This window comes from Panthera leo, chromosome A1 (genome assembly GCF_018350215.1).
Source record: "Panthera leo isolate Ple1 chromosome A1, P.leo_Ple1_pat1.1, whole genome shotgun sequence".
NCBI classification, from domain to species: Eukaryota; Metazoa; Chordata; class Mammalia; order Carnivora; family Felidae; genus Panthera; species Panthera leo.
In genome coordinates, this window is record NC_056679.1 from 210,597,095 (window position 1) to 210,617,633 (window position 20,539).

Sequence of the window (20,539 nt, forward strand, 5' to 3'; positions counted from 1 at the left end):
ACTACTAAAGCATTACATTAAAGAACTAATAACAGCATTAGTTCCTATACCCAAAGATGAGAAACTTTAGTTAACCACTAACAAGTCAAAAATTATAATTTAAATATATTTAAATTTTTTTCTTGCCATTTTACTTTCCAAAATCTAAAGATCTTTTCGTCTTTAGAAAACCAGGAATACATAGGCTTTGCCCTTTGTCCTATTTGGTTTCTACCATTGTTAACATAAGTTATTTCAGAATATTTAATGGTTTCATATTACCTTTCTCCCAACTTTCTTTGGAGACTTTCTGCATTACACTTGATGCATCACAGTTAGACAGGCTGGTTCCTTAAAAATTAGAGTCCCAGCACTTGGTTTCAAACACTACTTTAAGAGTGCCTCGTCTCCTTGCCATGCAATGTGAAGGGGAAGCCCAACCCTTTACTCTCTGGCAACTAATGGGATCATAAAATCTGCCAGAGTTTGTCTCTCATCGTTCCCTCCCTCCACACAGGGGGATGACTACATCCAGGATATTTTAATTTCTTGTCATTCTAAATATATGAATTTAACAAGTGATTTATAGTGCAATGAAGAAAACTATAATCCTTTTGCCTGTAGTTTACACATTCCATATACCTAGTCATCTGAAATTCTCTTAAAAATCTTTAATGATTCCACACACCAGTCATGTGCTCATGTTCTTAAAGGCATAGGAGATCACTAAAGATTTTCAAAGGAATTTGAGAAACAGCAGAGAATTAGTCAAAGCAAGAGGGGCCAGAAAGAAGTTAAGAGATGTTTAAGGGTGTTGGAAAGGGAAGCAAACAGAAAATCACCCTACATTGCCAGGATGAGAAAAATGAGGCAGGACAGGAAGACCAAGGGATTGCAGAAGAGGGACCAGAGAGGCAGAATCCCATTCCACAGCCCTTAGTGGGGAAAACAGCCGTAAGCCCTCACTGGAGCAGTTAGTAGCAATTCCCCATCACTAAGGCATCGGAAGCATTAATTTCAACCAGATAACTTAAAAAAGAGATCAAGTGGTCCTGCCACTCCAGAGAATGGCAGTTCTTGTTCTTGGTCTCAGGGAGAGGTGACAGCAGGAGTGGGGATAGAGAAAAGGGGAAACTGAGGGGAGAGAAAGGTGAGAGTGGGGCAGAGCACGAGTCAAAGGAACATGCAACTTGAGCCACATTAATGCTTATGCAATGTGTACTATCGGCATAAATCGCAAACAGTATACTACTATGCACTAATGAACTTCTGGAAAAGTTGTACTATAAAACCTTTTCAATATTAAAACATCTTTGTTCTTCCTTGAGTTTTTGAAATTTTTCAAGTTTCTCAGAATGCATGTGGACAAGATCTTCTCTCATGTGTCTATATTTTTCTTGAAACCTGTGTGTAACCCGCATCAGATTGAAATCAGTTTGACGTGGTATCAGGTTTCTAAGTCTCTAAATGAAGAAAGCATTTCAAAAGATTTCGTTATTAGAAAATAAAAGTGTATTGTCATTATAAGCGCACATAAAATTTGTCTTCAAAATAAAATTTCTACGAAATACTATTTTTGATGGTTAAACTAAACTCAAGCCCAATACTAATCCCTTATATCTTTAATTTACATAAAAACAATAAAAACATGATCTGAATTCCTTCTTATAAAATAGTCTCATATATACTTTTATATTTTTTTGCCCTGAGTTTAATTTTTAATAAATAGTATTCATTACGTGAATGAATTCTTAGAAGTACATTTTCATAAGAATAATTTTATAAAACCAGTTCAACATATACAAGATAATATGAGAAGCCAGATTCTTTCCATTATTTAAGCTACCTCCTAGTAAAGAGTGAAGAAACATTAAAACTTCCAGGCCACTGGGAACGAGAGTGTAACAATATAAGAAAATGAACGTCAAAGCAATATGGCTGATGCTTTTAACTAAAATGTTTATATCCAAAGTAATCTCCTTAAAAGCCAAAGACTTACTAAAAGTTTTTTTTTTTTTTTCAAATGGTACTGTTGCTCAAAAAATTTTTGGTCCTTCTCTTCTAAAACCACCTCAGTAGATACTGGCACTTACTCAGAAGATTGTTTAAGGACCTATCAGCTGACTTTACGCCCATACACACCTTCCTGCTTTTCTCGTCGTTAAAAATCGCCCGGCCTCCATCTTCAGAGGCAACAAAAATGCCAGGTCCTTGAACATCCTACTTTTCTACCTCAATACAATATCTAGATCTTCAGCTTAATTATTATCCTCTCCCCAACCCAGGAAATACCCACTGAGAGATAATGGAGTCTACTGTTAAGAGTAGAGACCCAGTGCCTAGGTTTGTTACAACTCTACCCCCTACTAGCTGCATTAAGTTGGGCAAGTTACTTAATCCCTCTACATCTCAGTTTCATCATCTGTAAAATGGGAATAACAAAAGCACCTATCTCATAAGAGTGTTGTGAAGATCAAAGGAGAAAACAGATGCACGGCCCCTGGAACAGGGCTTTGCACCTCCCTGTGTACAATCAATAAGTTTTAGTCAATATTATTATGCAATAGACACCTGAATTTTCTTCCATCTGGTATCAAAGAAAAAGGCATGTCTAACTCCTTCCTAACATATCTCCTCCTCCACCTGGCCCATCAGTCGCATCCTCTTTTCTTCCCTTGAGAACCTTGTTCACTTGGTTCTCACACCAGTCATCTCCTGCCACTGATTCTTTTTCTCAACTGGCAAGTTGTCCCAGTCTCTATGTCCATAAAGGAAACAAATAACCTCATGTTTCTCTTGAGCTTCTCTCCTGCAGCTACTGTTCTCATTTTCTCTTCTCTTTTCCCTCCACATTTCTTGAATGAATAGTCTATGCTTCAGTCTTCTTCATCTCAGTTGACTATTCAACTCACCACATTCCACACTACTCCACTGAAACATTTTTCTCTCCCCTGAATTTTATCTCCAAGGGGATTGGGACCATCCTTGTGCTGGTCATAGTGCAATTGCCTAACATAAAATAGGAACCCAACAAATATTTGTTCAACAAACGAATGATTGACTCTGGGAAGGTCACCATGGCCAACTTTAAACCTAATGGTTTCTTTTTGGCCTCAACTACACAGCTCTTACAGCGCTTGTTGCTGTTGACTGTTTTACACTTAATAAAGAATTTTTTTTGTATTGTTTCCTTAAAAACTGAAAAAAAAAGCCTAACTCTGAGGCAGGTGGAGATAACCAATTTTGTTTTTAACAGTTGGGAAAATAGAGAAATAGAGGCTGAGAGCGTTTCAGGGATTGGTTCAAAGTTAGTCACCTTGCACGTGAAGGAGGCAGGATGGGATACCATGTTCTTTGGCTGTAAGCCTAATCCAATTCCAGCTCTCCATGGCTGCTGAGCTCATTCTTCTACCAGGCTCATAAGACTCATGAGAATAGGAAAATCTGAAAGTGCAGATGGCCCTCACATCTATTATGTCATTGTTTCTTCATAAATTCAATGTACATGTTTAATTGTTTCCATTTCTATTTAGTGCACTCCATCAGGGCAGCACCCCCCATTATCCTAGAGGCCTGGAAGAGTTAATGTACTTCACTTACCATAAGGAAGTAGCACAGGAACTAGAGAGAACCGTCAACTAAAATGTTGTATCGATTAACCAAAACACACTTAATGACAATTTGCAATGTTCAAATCATTGCACCAGGCATATTCTTTGAACTTAAAGAACTAAAAATCTTGTGAGACCTTATGACAGATAAATCATGAAAGTCAGCCAACAATATCAACAGCAGGAGTTTAACACCAGAGAGTGAGAATTACGTGTGCCCTAGGAGGAATCCATGTGTACTGGGAAGATTGCCACAGAAGTAGATGGAGAAAAGCTTGCAGGAAGAGGAGAGATGAGAAGTATAAGCTTGGGTGAAAGGGAGGGAGGAGCAGAGATATACAAGAGTTGTTCAAGGATAGGTTGCTGATCAATGTAGAAAAGACAGACTTTATGCTGAAGACTATGAAGAAATGCAGTCAGAGAGGTTGAGACCATTTAGTGAAAGATCTTGAATGTCAGTGAGTCCAGGTTGGAGACAGGACATACGTAAAATGAGAGGTTTCTGACCAAAGAACCCAGTGCAAGTGGAATTTTGGGAAGATTCATCTAGCAGTTGATTGACATCTGGCGGAAAGCCAGAAGACCGGGAGAAATGTTAGTAGGTTGTGGTAGTAATTCATGCAGGGATATGAGCAGATATGACAGAGGCAGAAATAGGGAGAGGAGCAAGGCATGAAAACACTTGGAATTAGGAACACACAGAATTTGATATACTAGTAGCCATGTGGAGGGAGACGTCAAAAATGGATACATGAATTGAAAATATTAATATAAAACAAAACCCAAGTATGACCAATAACGTACATAAGGGACACAGATACCCAATGGGGCTTTTTTGAAAGGCAACATCACTGTCATGTCTCCTTACCAAGTTTTACATGGTGGTAGGCTTATGTTTCTTTGTGTACTTACATCTCGAAAAGCCTCACTTTTCATGTTTTGGTGTCTGGCGTTTGCTGGGGGCTGCATGGTTCGCATTTCCACTGTGGTCAGCCCACTTTTCTTCTTTTTCTGAAGAACAGTGTACAACTGATACAAAAGTTTTGTTGCCGCCCCAGGCTTTTCTGTGATGATGCTGTGGGCCACATTCTGATCAAACTGCACACCCAGAAGGTGAAGTGTTGGCTCCAAGCGAGAAAAATTATTAAGTTTGGCACTTGAAACTCTAGGCATTAAAATATTTTACATAATTAGACACTGACATTGAATTAAAAACAACAAATATCCGACGCATGATCATGATCTGATATGATGAATTATCCCATGGTCTTTACAATATATCGTTCCTCTGTAAAACCACTCAGTCATGTAAATACATTGAGATTTTCTATTGTCTACAACTCCACCCACTTATTTCTCTTGAATGGTGAAACTAAAACTCATTTTATACTTTTCTGCTTAAGTAGATGCTAGAATTTTTATAGGAAGTCAATACAAAAAACAGATAACTGCTTTCTTCTAAACAGAAAAACAACTATGGTTTTAAAAAAATATTTTACTCAGAAGGCAAAGCTGTAATTTAAATTTCCATTTCTTTAGGGGTGCCTGGGCGGCTCAGTCAGTTAAGCAGCCGACTTCAGCTCAGGTCATGATCTTACGATTTGTGGGTTCAAGCCCCATGTCAGGCTCTGTGCTGACAGCTCAGAGCCTGGAGCCTACTTTGGATTCTGTGTCTCCCTCTCTCTCTGCCCCTTCCCTGCCCATACTCAGTCTCTCTTTCTCTCAAAAATAAATAAACATTAAAAAAATTAAATTTCCATTGCTTTAAATGATATTATTACTCGAGTCTGAAAATAGCCCTAAATGTTGCACTGACAACTTTAACAACAATCCTCTCAGGCACTGTCAGAAATATTTAATTAAATAATATTAGCTAAGCAATCTAATTAATTATGCAATCTTCACTTTAAAGTTTATATTACTACTTTAAGAATCAGTAAAGACTTTCTAATTTTAAGTTATCTTTGAATCACCTATGAGATTTTAATAAGTTTATTAAAGTCTTACAAAGATGAATACATTGTATTCCCTGCCCTTGAGGGGCTCACAGCAGGACAACACATGAGTGAACAAAAAATGATAAACTGAGGTAAGTGTTGGAATATGGGTCTCAAATGATTTAGGGCTGTCAATGAGCCTATGAATCTAGTGACAAAAAGATGGCCAAAGAGATGCTGGATGCATTTTCAATTCTTGGGCCTCTTTATGTTCCAACTAGATGCAAATATCAGTTTTAACCACTGGCTTATTTCCTCCTTATTTTAACTTGCCAACATTCAGTGTTGGAAAAAAATATGCTGAATATACTTGAAGGATGGAAAAAATATACAGGAAAAAAACATACTGAATATACTTCAATATAAGTCAAAGTCCCAACCTCCCTCAACCCCACAAAAAAAGATTCTGTAGTTAAAAGGGGGTTGGCACCTATTGGGTAGAATTTCTCATATAGGGTTTTTCACTCAATGACTTCATTTTGGACTATAAAGTTATTTGGGGAAGGTACAATGATATTCAACGACCTCAATTAAGTATGTAGAGGTTTATAGAGATTCCTTCACACTTAATTTTTTTTTTTTTTTTGATCACAGATACCACAGAAAATCTGATGAGTGCCATGGAACCTGTTCCACAAGAAAGAAAACACATCCGTGCATATATACAAAATATGTATCCCATTTCTGGATGTTTGTGAAACTCCTAAAATCTAGCCTAAAAGTGCCCATTCACTACAAATTAAAAACCCATGCTCTAAAAGGAGGTAGGGCTGAGGAAATATATGAATGATTTCTAAATATGAATAAGGAGTCAATATCATGGGAAGGCCAATGTTAACAAAAATAGTGACATAGTAACCTGATTTCCTTTTCTAGTTATATGGTATAACTTACTGTCCTATTTCCTCCGTTTACTATTATTCTTTCAGCAGAAATATTTGGTAAAGTATACTTAGCGTATCAAACCACATCAACAAACTTTGAATACAATACAATAGTTTGAATTTATAAAAGAGAAACAGGTCTCGGAGGGGCTGAGAAGAAATATTGGATGCTACAGGAAATCTCTAAGTAAGAGTAACATTTTTTTAGGTCTTCTTATGTCCAGGTTTGCAGTCTGCTTCCCCACAAATGACCTTACAGTTTGATATGACAACCATCTGCCTAAAATGAGTAAAGCAGACCACGTTTTGCAGGGTATAGTCGCAAAGGACAGTTAGGTCAACGATTGTGCCTACCTTCCCCGGACAGGCACGTGACACCCCTTCTTGTTCTTCCCGCACAGTTATTCTTTCATGCCCTTCCTATCCTAAAAGCCCCATATGTCTTGCCTACTACACATATTTGGAAAGACCACCAGAGAGCCACTTGTCGGAGCTTTGGCCTGGATCATAACCTTGGGCTACAGAGATTAGGGGCATCAAAATTCAGGAGGGAAAATCCCAAAGCAAACACTATCCATTTCCAAATTTTATCAAAACTTAGCCCTGCACCCAGTAAAAGTGGAGAGCACTTCCTCTCCTCTTACTTGTTTTACATGGCCCCAGGAATGCAGTGTAAGCCTATTAGTATTAAATATCAGCCACACATTAGGCTTTAAAATGGCTATTATGAACTGGCTGAAGAGCCAGGAATAACAGTGCTTCTCTCTGGAAGTTTTCAATACACAAAAACGACATTTTAAGAGCATAACTAGTGCGTAAACTGGTGGAAGTCCACTCTTGGCATAGCATATGCTCAATCAGTTTGCATGAAAATCAACATGTTTTTGTATACAGGCAAACTGTAAGGACATCTTTGCTCTGGAGACAGAGTATATGATGCAAATGATAACCTCTGAGGGAATAAGGAATGTATTCTGGGAAAAGTCTTCTCCTCTATGTGTAGTGTTTGTTTGTTTTTAATACTTGATGTCTCAGTTTTCTTACAGCAAATCCCCAGATGTTGTATATATGTTGCATAGAGGGTAGTGAATGGGCAAGGGGAGAGGAAGAAGTTTGTCTTTCCTTGCTTTTCTTTGTTGACTGGACAAAAACACGCTACTGGTAATTTGAGCATGGAAGGGTTTTCCCTTTCATACAAAGTGGAAGGAAGATAATCAAGAACAAAAACCTCATTTGAGACAAATCCCCTCCACAGTATTATTTTTTTCATGAGCAAGCAATGCCATCTGTAGGATGTAACATAAAAAAGAAAGTAATAAGTTCATGGCAACTCATGTGACATGTTTGTTCATGATAATTTTAGCATTACATTCATTGGTTTAGGAGATAAAACTTTTGTGTCTCCTACTTTGGTTGCCACAATTCTTAGCTTAGCTGATTAGTGTTTATTTTTTATTTATTCCTATTCTAGAACTTAGAGGGAAAATCAAATTTTCTTGTGATTTTTCTAAGACATAAGACATTCTTAGGATTATTTAAATTATTTTAGGTATCTGATACTTGCAGTTCTTATTTGCCAAGAGATTATCTATCTTCTCTCCTCCTTGTCACCTGGTGAGGGAACACATCTTACTTACAAGGTAAGTAGAAGCTGTCCCCCCAGGGATATCCAAGCTCCTTTACATTTTATTCTTTTAACTGATCTGCTCATTTTTCACCCTGTGAGGTGAACTAAACATATCCTAGAACAGAGAATTCTTTCAGAGTTAGATGAGTTCTCAGAATTAAGAAGTTCTAAGGCAAATAACTTCAGTTATAGGCAACATTCATATTTTAGACTAAAGACACTAAAAATATGAAACAAAAACTCCAAATCATGAGCCCTAGCATTAGACATCTGCCTAAAAGACAGGCTTTGACAAAGAAGGATACTTTTCCCCATTAAATACACTACTATAAAGGTCACATCCATGGATTTACTGATCCTTGCCTTCTTTCAAAGACCATGTGCCCCTGGGGAAAAAAGGTGTGTTGTTCCAAGAATTCAAGATGAATAGAATTTGGTTGTCTGAACAAGTGGGTCCCTCTTCTCACATTAAGGAAATGATTCTCAGTGGGATAGAAAGTTAGTTAGTTGTTTGCAGCAGGTGAAAAAGAGGGCTGTTACATATGATATTACTCAGGGGCACCCCTGTCCAAGGGTGGGGCAAGAGTATGACACTGTCCTGTGCTCAGCTTGCCAATCCCTGTCCCTGATGCAAGGCTGTTTCAGCCAAAAAGGGGTTCCTCTCCTTTGCACAAAGGCCTCTCTGTTCACTAAGACCTGTGTGTTTACAACTGTGTCCATCCAGATGAGGTCCCTTTTTCCATTTCACACAAAGAGCCTCTATGGCCCTGCTGACAAAAGCTAATTTAGTATACCTGAAATACTACATACATCATCTGGCTGGTATGGTGCTTTAAGTCGTCTATGGCTAAACAGGCATGCTTTCTGACATCATGCATTTATTCAATAGAAAAATATGATTGTGTGTCAGCTATGGGCCAGGGACAATGCTTGGAGCACAAAGAATAATCATACATACTGTGCAACTTTCAGAACTGGAATTTAAAATAACAAGGAAATACCACAATACTCCTACTAGAATGGCCTAAATTCAAAACACTGACAGCGCTAAATGTTGGCAAGGATGTGAAGCAGCAAGGACTCTCACTCACTGCTAGGAAGAATGCAAATGGTACAACCACTCAGGAAGCCAGTTCATTCCTATAACGAAACGTACTGCTATCACATGAGGTTAACAACTGTGCTCCTTGTTATCCACCCAAAGGAGTCGAAGTGTTATGTCCACACAAAACCTACATGTGGATATTTATAGCAGCTTTACTTATGATTGCTAAAACTTGGAAGCAACCAAGATGTCCTTCAGTAGATAAATGGATAAATAAACCAGTATATCCAGACAATGAAATATTATCCAGTGCAAAAAGAAATGAGCTACCAAGCCATGAGAAGACATGGAGGAAATTTAAATGCATATTTCCAAGTGAATGAAGCCAAAAGTCCACTATTGTATCATTCCAACTATATGACATTCTAGAAAAGGCAACGCTATGAAGATAGTAAAAAAAAAAAAACAAAACAAAACAGTGGTTGCCATGGCTGAGGTAAGGGACAGAGGAGTAGGTGGGGCACAGAGGATTTAGGGCAGTGAAAATACTACCTATGATACTAAAATGGTAGCTATAAGTCATTCCACATTTATCCAAACCCATAGAAGGAAAAACACCAGGAATGAATCCTAATATAAACTACTCACTTCGAGTGAACATGAATCACAGGTTTATCAGCTGCAACAAATGCACCACTCTGGTAAGGGGAGTGGATAATAGAAGAGGTGATGAATGTGTCAGGGCAGGGGCTTAATGAAAAATCTCTGTGCTTTCTTCTCAATTTTACTGTAAATCTGAAACTGCTTTAAAACATAAAGTGTAAAAGAAAATAGGCAGAGATTGAATAACATTTCACCAGTGAAGCTATACAAATGACGAATAAGCAAGTACATGAAAAGTTGCTCAACATCATTAGTCATTAGGGAAATGCAAATCAAAATCACACGAGATACTACTTCACACTGACTAGGTAACTATAATAAAAAAGACAGTAACAAATATTGATGAGGCTGTGGAAAAACTGAAGCCTTCATCCATTACAAGTGTGAATGTAAATGATACCAGCACTTTGAAAAGCAATATGGGTGTTCCTCAAAATTGTAAACACAGACCGTGTAACCCAACAATTTCACCCCTAGGCATATACCCAAGAGGAATGAAAACATTTCCATGTAAAAACACGGTGTTCATTGGGGCGCCTGGGTGGCTCAGTTGGTTGAGCGTCCGACTTCAGCTCAGGTCATGATCTCGTGGTCTGTGAGTTCGAGCCCCGCGTTGGGCTCTGGGCTGATGGCTCAGAGCCTGGAGCCTACTTCCGATTCTGTGTCTCCCTCTCTCTCTCTGCCCCTCCCCCGTTCATGCTCTGTCTCTCTCTGTCTCAAAAATAAATAAATGTTAAAAAAAATTTTTTTAAATAAAAAAAAAACACAGTGTTCACAGCAACACTGTTCATAGTAACCAATAACTCATATCCACCAATTAATGAATTGATAAACAAAATGTGGTATATCCAATTGAAATTATTCAGCAAATAAACAGTAAGTAAGAAGTACTGATACATGCTACAATATGGATAAACCTTGAAAACATGATCAGTCACAAAATATACATATTGTATGATCCCACTGATACATAAATGTATAAAATAGGGAAATCTATAGAGACAGAAAATAGATTTGTGGGTACCAGGGGCCAGATGGTTAGTGGTTATGGTTGTGAATGTACTAAACATGTAAATATGCTTAAAACCACTGAATTGTATGCTTTAAACTGGTGAATTACGGTCTGTGGATTATATCTCAATATAGCTGCTAAAAACAAAAAAAAATATTACGGGTGGTTTTTTTGCCAGGAATCTGTATGTTGCTTCACTTCTCTTAAAAGAGAGAAGCAATGAACAAAATAAGTAGTATGGCCTCAAATTTCAGAAATATAGGAGATCCTAAAATAGGTCCCATCTAGAGAGGGGGTCTTGCTGCAACCATATAACTTTCACTCCTCTGTGCTCCTGGGACAATGAAGCATGCATATTCCAGGAGCCAACAATTTTCATATCAATGGTGTGTTTGGCTGGTTCAGGCTTGGGAGGGATCTTGTGGCTCATAATCCTTTTAGAGTTAACTCTGGGAGCTAAAGCCATCCAAATGCCAAAGGAAATGACCCTTTTAGAAAGACTCAATCTCACTAACCTGCTTTCTGAAAATTCTGAAAAATCACCCTGAAGTTCGAACTTGTGCAGAATTTCTCCAATTAGATAGCCACTGGAAAATGCCTTTGCAAATGACTTGGGACCTGAATTTTAAAACATACAGATAGAAATGTAAAGATAATGTTGCATATAGAGCATCTTTATATTCATTATGTATACATAGAGTAAAATTCCATAACTTAAATTCAAAATGCTGTGAAACTACTTCTAGAAACATCTTTTAATAATCAAATAAAAAGACTAAAGTTTAACAGTAGATGCCTTATAAATATCCCTGAATAAATATAAATCAATACTTGATGACATACAGAATTCTGAAAGAAAACACAACTTTTGATCTAATTAAACAAAATATAACCAATAAAATTTATCGAGACAAACATAGATCTAAAAGCAAACCTTCAGGACCATCTGGGTGGCTCATTTGGTTAAGCGTCTGACTCTTAATTTTGGCTCCGGTCATGATCTCACAGTTCCATGCAATCGAGCCCCCAGTTGGGCTCTGCCCTGTGAGCATGGAGCCTGTTTGGGATTCTCTCTCCCTGTCTCTCTCTCTCTCTCTCTCTCTCTCTCTCTCTCAATAAATAAACATTTAAAAAATAAAAACAACTTCAATTTATTTTACAAAATTACATTCTAATACCCTTGTTATCAATTCAGGTTATGGACGATGACAGCATATTCTGGCCAAGTGAGGTGGAATCTAACCTTAGTAAACCTTAAGACTTAATTTCAACCTTTTTACAATAGAAATTTTTAAAAAACCATCTATCTGCACCTTCTCAAATAAAGCCTACCAAATACAATCAGGCTTTCCCTTGGTGGTTCCAGAGGTTACTCTGGTCCAGTTGTTGTCCTCTGCAATGACACAGATAGCCCAGAGGAAAACAGACTTTGGAGCCAGAGACATCTACACTGGCATCTTGACTCTGCCCCTGACTAGCTGTGCAACCTCTGGCAAGCTACTTAACCTCCCTAAGCTCCAGTATCCTCATCTCTAGAACAGAGATAACCGTATCTACATCTCTCTTGAAGAACTATTTTATTATTTTATTATTTTTTGAGAGCTGTTTTAAAGATTAGAGGTAATGTCTGAGGAATGCTTGGCTCTCTGCCTGCCCCATAGTAAGCACATAATGTTCAGGAAAAAATTTTAAGTGTTAATAAAATTTGTTTTTTAAAAAATGTCCTTAGTTTGGGGTCACTTGTATTTTTCTTATGAAGTGAGGGACATTGGGTTACAATGCAGAACTGATACACAAAATAAATTATGTTATCATAGGACAAAGCTATCATCTCTTAAATGATTTCAAAATCCTCCCAAACAAACCTTCAATGTGCTTCTGTCAGGGTCCTTCAGGCAACAGCAGTCAAACACTATATATCACTGCACTACCACAAGCTCCTCCGTACCAGATTGTCCTCTTTTATCTATCTGACTAGTAACGAGGTGGTTAATTGATTTTGAAGAAATACCATTTCTTCCCGATCTGTAGAAATGATAGTTGATGTGTGGTTGCGGTCGAGTGAGGTGAGTCACAGAGACCTTACTCAGCATACTACACATTATCATAAGGATAAAACTAGCATATCTGACACCAGCCCGCAATTTCACCCAAAGCTTATTTTATATTCTTTTTTCTTTAATGTTCATTTATTTTTGAGAGAGAGAGAGAGAGAGAGAGAGAGAGAGAGCACAAGAGGGAGAGGGGCAGAGAGAGAGGGAGACACAGAATCTGAAGCAGGCTCCAGGCTCTGAGCTGTCAGCAGAGAGCATGGTGGGGGCTTGAACTTACAAACCCTGAGATCATGACCTGAGCAGAAGTGGGAAGCTTAACCAATTAAGCCACCCAGGTGCCCCCAAAATGGTTACTTATTTATTTCGAGACAGAGAGAGAGCAGGGAAGGGGCAAAGAGAGAGGGAGACACAGAATCCAAAGCAGGCTCCAGGCTCTGAGCTGTCAGCACAGAGCCCGACGTGGAGCTCAAACTCACAAACCGTGAGGTCGTGACCTGAGCCGAAGTCAGACATTTAACTGAGTCACCAAGGTGCCCCAAAATATTTTATATTCTTAACAATACCCCAATCCTTAGGTTGAATCAATATATAATAAAGTATTTAAAATGGTATTAATTATGCCCATTGATTCTGTTTACTTAGGGACAACTCCAGAACCATCTAGTATCAGAATCTATTGACCGTGTCTCTTGGCATCATACAGAAGTAGTATTTGAAGCAACTGAAATCCAAATGGCTTTCCACCTCCAAAGGGAGGAGATGTGCTATCTCCTCCTCCTGAGTCACGGCTGCTTTCTCCTTCCCTCAAAGACCTGACACTGTTGGCCACCATTGCTATTACCTGGTCTTGGCTGCCATCATCATCCTCACCGTGCCATCTGGGCTGCTGTGGCTGTGCCTTGCACCTCTCTGTCTGTTGCTTTCTTCTTCCTGGGTTGTTGTTTTGTTTTGGTTTGTTTTGGTTTTGCCCTTCTCTCTTCCCTGGCCCATCCTTATTCTCCTCTTTTCTGAGGGGTCATCTGACATACAGCTATTGTCAGACAATGGATTTCTACTAATAATCTAAAGACTATTTATTGCTTTGCATTCTAAAGCTGTTGTTATGTCACCATCAGGTAGTTCCAGTCCCCTCTCCCTTCCCCTGGAATTTGCACTATGTCTGTTGTTTGTTTGATTGAATACCTGAAGTGCAGCCCAGGAATAAGGGGGAGGGGGGCGACATCTGTATCCTGTTCTAGGGAACATCTGTATCCTACACTGTCACCCTCAGTGACGAATGGCCTTTAGTAAACTGTTTGCTACAAAAGGGTCACAGAAAAATAAAGTCATAGTCCACTTCCTTTAAAATGCATGACATATTAAGAAGGCAATTGATAGGCGTAAAATAGAGGCATTTATGGATATAAAGGGCAAAGAACAGTAAACGCTTATTATTTCATTGTCAAATAGTTCACTACAAGTAAACACGTACAGAAACATGTCTGCAGCTTTGTATGCATAGGACACTTCAGCTTTACTGTGTGCTAAATAAGCAGAAAAGCGAACAATGAGTGAAGAACGATAGCAAGTGGAAAAACATGTAGAAAAAATAAAAGAAGAAAAAATGATGAATACATGCAAGAGATTAGACAGGAAAGAAGATAATGAAGAAAAGTATACAAGCTAGGAATACATAGATTAAAAAGTATGAGAAGACAGGTAAGAGGGCAGAGAGAGAGAGAAAGGGAGAAGACTGTGGGGAAAGAAACAAAAAGGATAAAAAGAAAAAAGCAAAGGAAAGCTTATTTTTTCCCTTTACTTCATTATATTTTTCTTCCCACCAAATGTTCCTGAATCCCATGATGAATTTCATGACGGCCACCTCTATAAGTTAATTTGCAATAAAAATTGGAATTTCCTATGGGAAAGAAGAGACAGGTTGGCTCCAGGACAAGAACAATGAATAATATGAGAAATAAACAAACTGTGGAGCCCAGTGATATTCTTCATCCTGAGTTCTGACATAATTTACATCTGGGATCAGGTCATTCAGCAACAAATGACGTAAGTTACATCTGGGTTGAAGGTCATTCTGCAATAACTCAACCTGGCCTCCAAACTTCCAAACTACACGCCTGATCCCTATCACTACACTTTTCTTTTGCTGCAGTCTTTGATGTGGGCCTTTGTGGAAGGTCTAGATGAGTCAGGATTCAACAGATGATATGACCCATGTGCTTCCCACCAAAATGGCTCTAAGCCAGCTGGAGAAAGCACATAAAGGAGATAAGCCTTCTATATTCCAAAATGGTTAAGAGGAGAGCATAGTCTCTGGGGAAACATTCTCCTGGTTTGACTCCTTGCTCATTTATAAGCCACCAGACTTTGGGCAATTATAAATGTCTCAGTTTCTTGTCTTTAAAAGAGGAAGAGTGATGGCTTCTATGCCATAAGAGTTAGTTTGAGAATTAAATGAGATATTGCATGTAAATGCTTTGCATAATTCCTAGCATATAATAAGTGTTCAGCGACATTTTTTATTATTATTATCACTGCTTCCTAATTTAAGATAACAGGTCATATTAATTACAGGTCATATAATTCAGGAGTTCAATGACTACAGTACAAACATCCTTATTTAAAAAGTAATTCAATATTCAGAGAGCAAATACTTGACATTGTCCCACCAGAAGCACATGTAATCAAACACAGTTGATCCCTACAGTAAAACACTTCAATGGGAGAATTAAAAATTAAACATGGCATTGCAACATTTCTGGTCAAGTTTTGCCACCCAATGAATAAAGAGATAACTTGAATTTTAGAATCGTGAAAAAGGGTCTGTAAACCTATACATTCTATGCTCAGTGGTCTTCACTCTACCTTTACTAGAAGAGCAAAGACCTAGTCTGCATATCAACCACATTTTAAAAGCCAAGCAAATTTACTTTCATTTAAGAGAGAGAAAAGCAGCTGCTGATGACTTGGAACTGACCTAGCCCCATCAGGCCTTGGTGTTCCTAGGAGTTGGCCTGGCACTCACAGCTAGGCCTTGGCATTCTCCTGCCAAACAATCAATTTCACAGCACACCAACACCAGACAAGGCCACTCTGTGACCCTGATAGATCAAGACAAAAACAAAATTCCTTTGTAATCTTCTGTGTATTCAGACCAAAACAATATTGTCCAAAACACAAAAAATGACCCCAAATCTCCCTATTCTGGCCAATATGTTTTCTGCTTTTTTACCAATTAAATCTTTGTCTTGGTTTATCCTCTCCAGTTCCTAGATAAGATTTATTAAGATATCCAGTCATAGAGTTGCCTATGCTTCTTGACAGGATCCAATTCAGAGCAAAGCACTGCTTCCTTGAACTCTTCTCAATAAATACCTAACACAAACCCAGAAGCTTTAAGTCCTTTCTAACACCTTCTTACTGAATGACCCACAGTTCCCCATGGTATGTGTTTTCTCTTGTTGGCTACAAGTCAATAAACCCAACTTTGTTCAACTATAGGTATGTATCCTGTGGTCTTTGACTGGTGGATATTGACAGCTTATTTTCTTCCAGTATAACAAGATGATCAAGCCTTTCCTTTGAAGACTTTATCATAATTCTCAAGATTTTCTATCTGAAACAAATTCTCTATATCATTCTAATCTTCTTTGATGGTTTAAATATTGGGAGGCATTCTTTTCTTGGAACTTTATATCTTGAAAATTTTGACATTGTTTTATACAACAGCCTTCAGCTATCAGACTTGGTGTCTCAATTTCCAGCCAATGGAAGCCAAATTTTAACCAAGGAAAATGCTGCTGAGCTGGCCAGGAAATATCAAAATCTGTCGTATTACAAGAGACACAGTATATTTCCCAAGTACCCTAAGGAATGAAGTATGAAAAAATGTGTGGTTTAATGACACCAGGTTAAAAGTGGAATGAAACTGCTGAAAGTAATCAATGGTAGCGAAATTATGGAAAGAGACCAATTTCCATCAACAAATGAATAGATAAAGAAGCTGTGGTATATATATATATGTATACACATATATATATGTGTATACATATATATATGTATACACATATATATATGTGTATATATATATATATATATATATATATGTATACCTCATGTGGTATGTGTCTGTGTGTATATATATATATATATATATATATATATATATATATCAGGATCCAATTATATATATGTGTGTATATATGTATGTATATATGTATATATATGTATATACACAATGTGTATATATATATGTATGTATATGTATATATATATACATATATATATATACACAATGGAATATTAATCAGAAATCAAAAAGAATGAAATCTTGCATTTGCAACAAAGTGGATGGAACTAGAGTGTATTATGCTAAGCGAAGTAAGTCAGTCAGAGAAAGGCAAATACCACATGATTTCACTCATATGTGGAATTTAAGAAACATAACAGATGAACATAGGTGAAGGGAAGGAAAAATAAGATAGAAACAGAGAGGGAGGCAAACCATAAGAGACTTTTAAATATAGAGAACTGAGGGTTGCTGGAGGAGGGGGGATGGGCTAAATGGGGAATGGACATTAAGAAGGGCACTTGTTAGGGGTGCCTGGGCAGCTCAGTCGGTTGGGTGTCCAACTTCAGCTCAGGTCATGATCTCACAGCTGTGTTCACAGCTCAGACCCTGGAGCCTGCTGCAGATTCTGTGTCTCCCTCCTTCTGACCCTCCTTGGCTCACATTCTGTCTCTGTCTCTCTCAAAAATAAATAAACATTAAAAAATTTTTAAAAAAATAAAGAAGGGCACTTGTTGGGATGAGCACTAGGTATTATATGGAAGTGATGAATCATTGGGTTCTACTCCTGAAACAAATACTACGCGGTATGTTAACTAACTTGAAATTAAATAAATGAGTAAATAAAAATAAGCAGAGCCTCTGAAATCACAAAGATGAGGATTAAAGTACCCAGGGTTCTCAAGATGAACAAATCCATAAAGTTCAGCCTAAAACATACTTTTGCCTCACTCATAGACTCTCATGTAATAAACAATTAGTTTCTAGGTGCCTATTATGTGACAGGCCCTATCATAGGTGCTATCCTCAAGTAAAGGACATAAAACAGTTGAAATAATATTTATTGAATATCTAGATCTAGTGTAGATGTTAGGCACTGTGGTAGGTGTTCTCCATTTCCAATCTCATTTCATATCCTTCCAAATATAGAGTTGTTTTGTTTTTTTTTTTTTACCATTTCTTTCAGTCGAAGTTTGGTTACATATGTTACATGGTGATTTGACAACTCTATACCTTATGCTGTGATCACCCTAAGTGTAGCTACCATCTGTCACCACACAACACTATTAAATACCACTGACTGTATTGCCTATGCTACACCTTCCATCCCCATATCTCACTCATTCCATCACTGGAACTAGCACACTTACTATTCTTACTTCTCAGAACTTAAAATTGGGACCTAGAGATTATTTATGCTTCAGATACTACAAAGTTGATAGAGAAACTTAACTTTCCCAAGTGCAATTTTCTCTTTATTGCACCTCTGTTACCCCTGATAACAATGTTTAAGATTATTGAACAAATGAGGGGTGCCTGGGTGGCTCAGTTGGCTAAGTGTCTGACTCTTGATTTTGGCTCAGGTCGTGATATCATGGTTGGTGAGATCCAGCCTGGCATGGGGCTCTGTGCAGGCAGCATGGAGCCTGCATGGGATTTTCTCTCTCTCTCTCTCTCTCTCTCTCTCTCTCTCTCTCCTCCCCCCCCCCGCCCCATCCTTGGCTCATGTGCATGCATTCTCTCTCTCTCTCAAAATAAATAAACATTAAAAATTCTTAAGATTATTGAACCAATTTTAAGATTATTATTGAAGAATTAAGATTATTTTAAGATTATTAAAATTAAAATATGCATAGTAAGGTATTTACATTTTCAATATAACCACACCCAGAAACCAAAAGAATACAGACTACTAGTATATACTCATGTTTACAAAAGATCTGATCTGTAACATAGAATTCAAAGGCTTCTACTCATTTATGGAGAATGTTACATTACAATGCTAGTTTCCTCATATGATGAATTCATAAGAGTTTTGTAAAGCAGAAGCAATGCTTATTCTTGAAAATAAGTGAGAATTCCTAAAGAATTTTACAGCAAATCTTTTAGTAACATTACATTATTTATTTTTCATTATAGAAACAACTGCATGAAAACAACTGCTTGAATTTCAGATGTAATTTTGTGTCGAGCAACTTTTTGTATTCCAAGGCATTTTAACATATACATCTAAGTGTTATTCTCTGGGAGAAATGGTCTTGTTAAATTAAACTCACTGGAGATCTTTAGCTTTGGCAACAAAGCTTTGAATCTTCATATATTAAGGCTAATCAAATCTCTGGTGACTCCCAGAAACCTCATTAAATGGAGGGAGACTATTCTCGATTGAGGATCATTGGAATTTATTTTCTTGACTGCTGATTCTCAGGGTAGTCCTGGCAATACAAAATTCAATATAGTATGCTTTATCCAAATTGACTTCTACCTTTCAGAATAATGCAGAAATCAATCGCCTTTGGCTGTGTTGCCAACAACTGAACCATTATTTAACCTCATGAAGGCAGCAAATGCACTCACTTGGCATTCTCATTGTTTTCTTTGTCCTAGCAAACAGTGTATGGATTGTCCCACTTCTCTCTTTTTTTTAATGTTTATTTATTTTGAGGGAGAAGGAGAGCACAAGCATACAAGCTCACAAGCAGGGGACAGGCAGAGACAGAGAATCCCAAGCAGGCTCCAAGCTACCAGCCCAGAGCCCAACAGAGGGCTCAATCTCAGGAACCAGGAGATCATTACCTGAGCCAAAATCAAGAGTCAGCCAGCCACTTAACCAAATGAACCACCCAGGCGCCCCTGAACTAAACCACTTCTTTTGAATTTTTTTTTAATGTTTATTTATTTTTGAGAGAGAGAGACAGTGGGGGAGGAGCAGAGAGAGAGGGAGACATAGAATCCAAAGCAGGCTCCAGGCTCTGAGCTGTCAGCACAGAGACTAACATGGGGCTCAAACTCCCTGACCGCAAGATCATGACCTGAGCTGAAGTTGAACATTTAACCGACTGAGCCACTCAGGCGCCCCTAAACTGAACCACTTCTAAACAAACACTGATAAATCCACCTTTGCCATTTACCTATCTAGGAATTAGGTTATACCTTGTGAAGTTACAACATGCCTGGGTGGTTGAATTTGGGTACTTCTTATAATTTCAAACTGAACAGTAATCCTTATAAAAGGAGCTCAGATGAATATTCTTGGGAGAGTTGTGTTTTTTTAAAAAATATATATTCCCTAACTAAATTGCAATATACAATATAGTGCCTAAGAGAACATGTCAAGGATCTAGCCTTGTGACCACTAGCTGTGTGACCCTGAACAAATTACCAAGCTTCTCAGCTTCTTTTACTCATCTCTACAGTTGCAACAATGTCTCTTAGGGCCCCTTCTTCTTTGTTTTTTTTAGAATTTAAAAGAACAAAACAAAACAAAACCCCTATGTAAAGGGCTTAGCACAGCATCTGGTACAAGTGTCTAATAATATTTTTATGTATTATTTTTTATCCTTCTTTCATTTATAAAACTCATTTAAGAAAATAATTCAGG

At 37.8% G+C, this 20,539-nt stretch overlaps 1 protein-coding gene across 4 annotated transcripts in view; it reads right to left on the reverse strand.

The window, feature by feature from the left end:
• Positions 1–20,539, reverse strand: part of SPEF2 (sperm flagellar 2) — a 184,102-nt gene that overhangs the window by 160,332 nt on the left and 3,231 nt on the right. For 2 of the 4 annotated variants that reach the window (XM_042952160.1, XM_042952142.1), the window contains exons 2-4: positions 11,334–11,436; positions 4,503–4,755; positions 1,272–1,442 (exon numbers count right to left, since the gene is read on the reverse strand). In XM_042952160.1, coding sequence (XP_042808094.1) covers positions 1,272–1,442; positions 4,503–4,755; positions 11,334–11,436 — 527 coding nt within the window. The remainder of the gene's footprint in view (positions 1–1,271; positions 1,443–4,502; positions 4,756–11,333; positions 11,437–20,539) is intronic. The other 2 variants (XM_042952165.1, XM_042952150.1) reach the window with 1 other exon arrangement.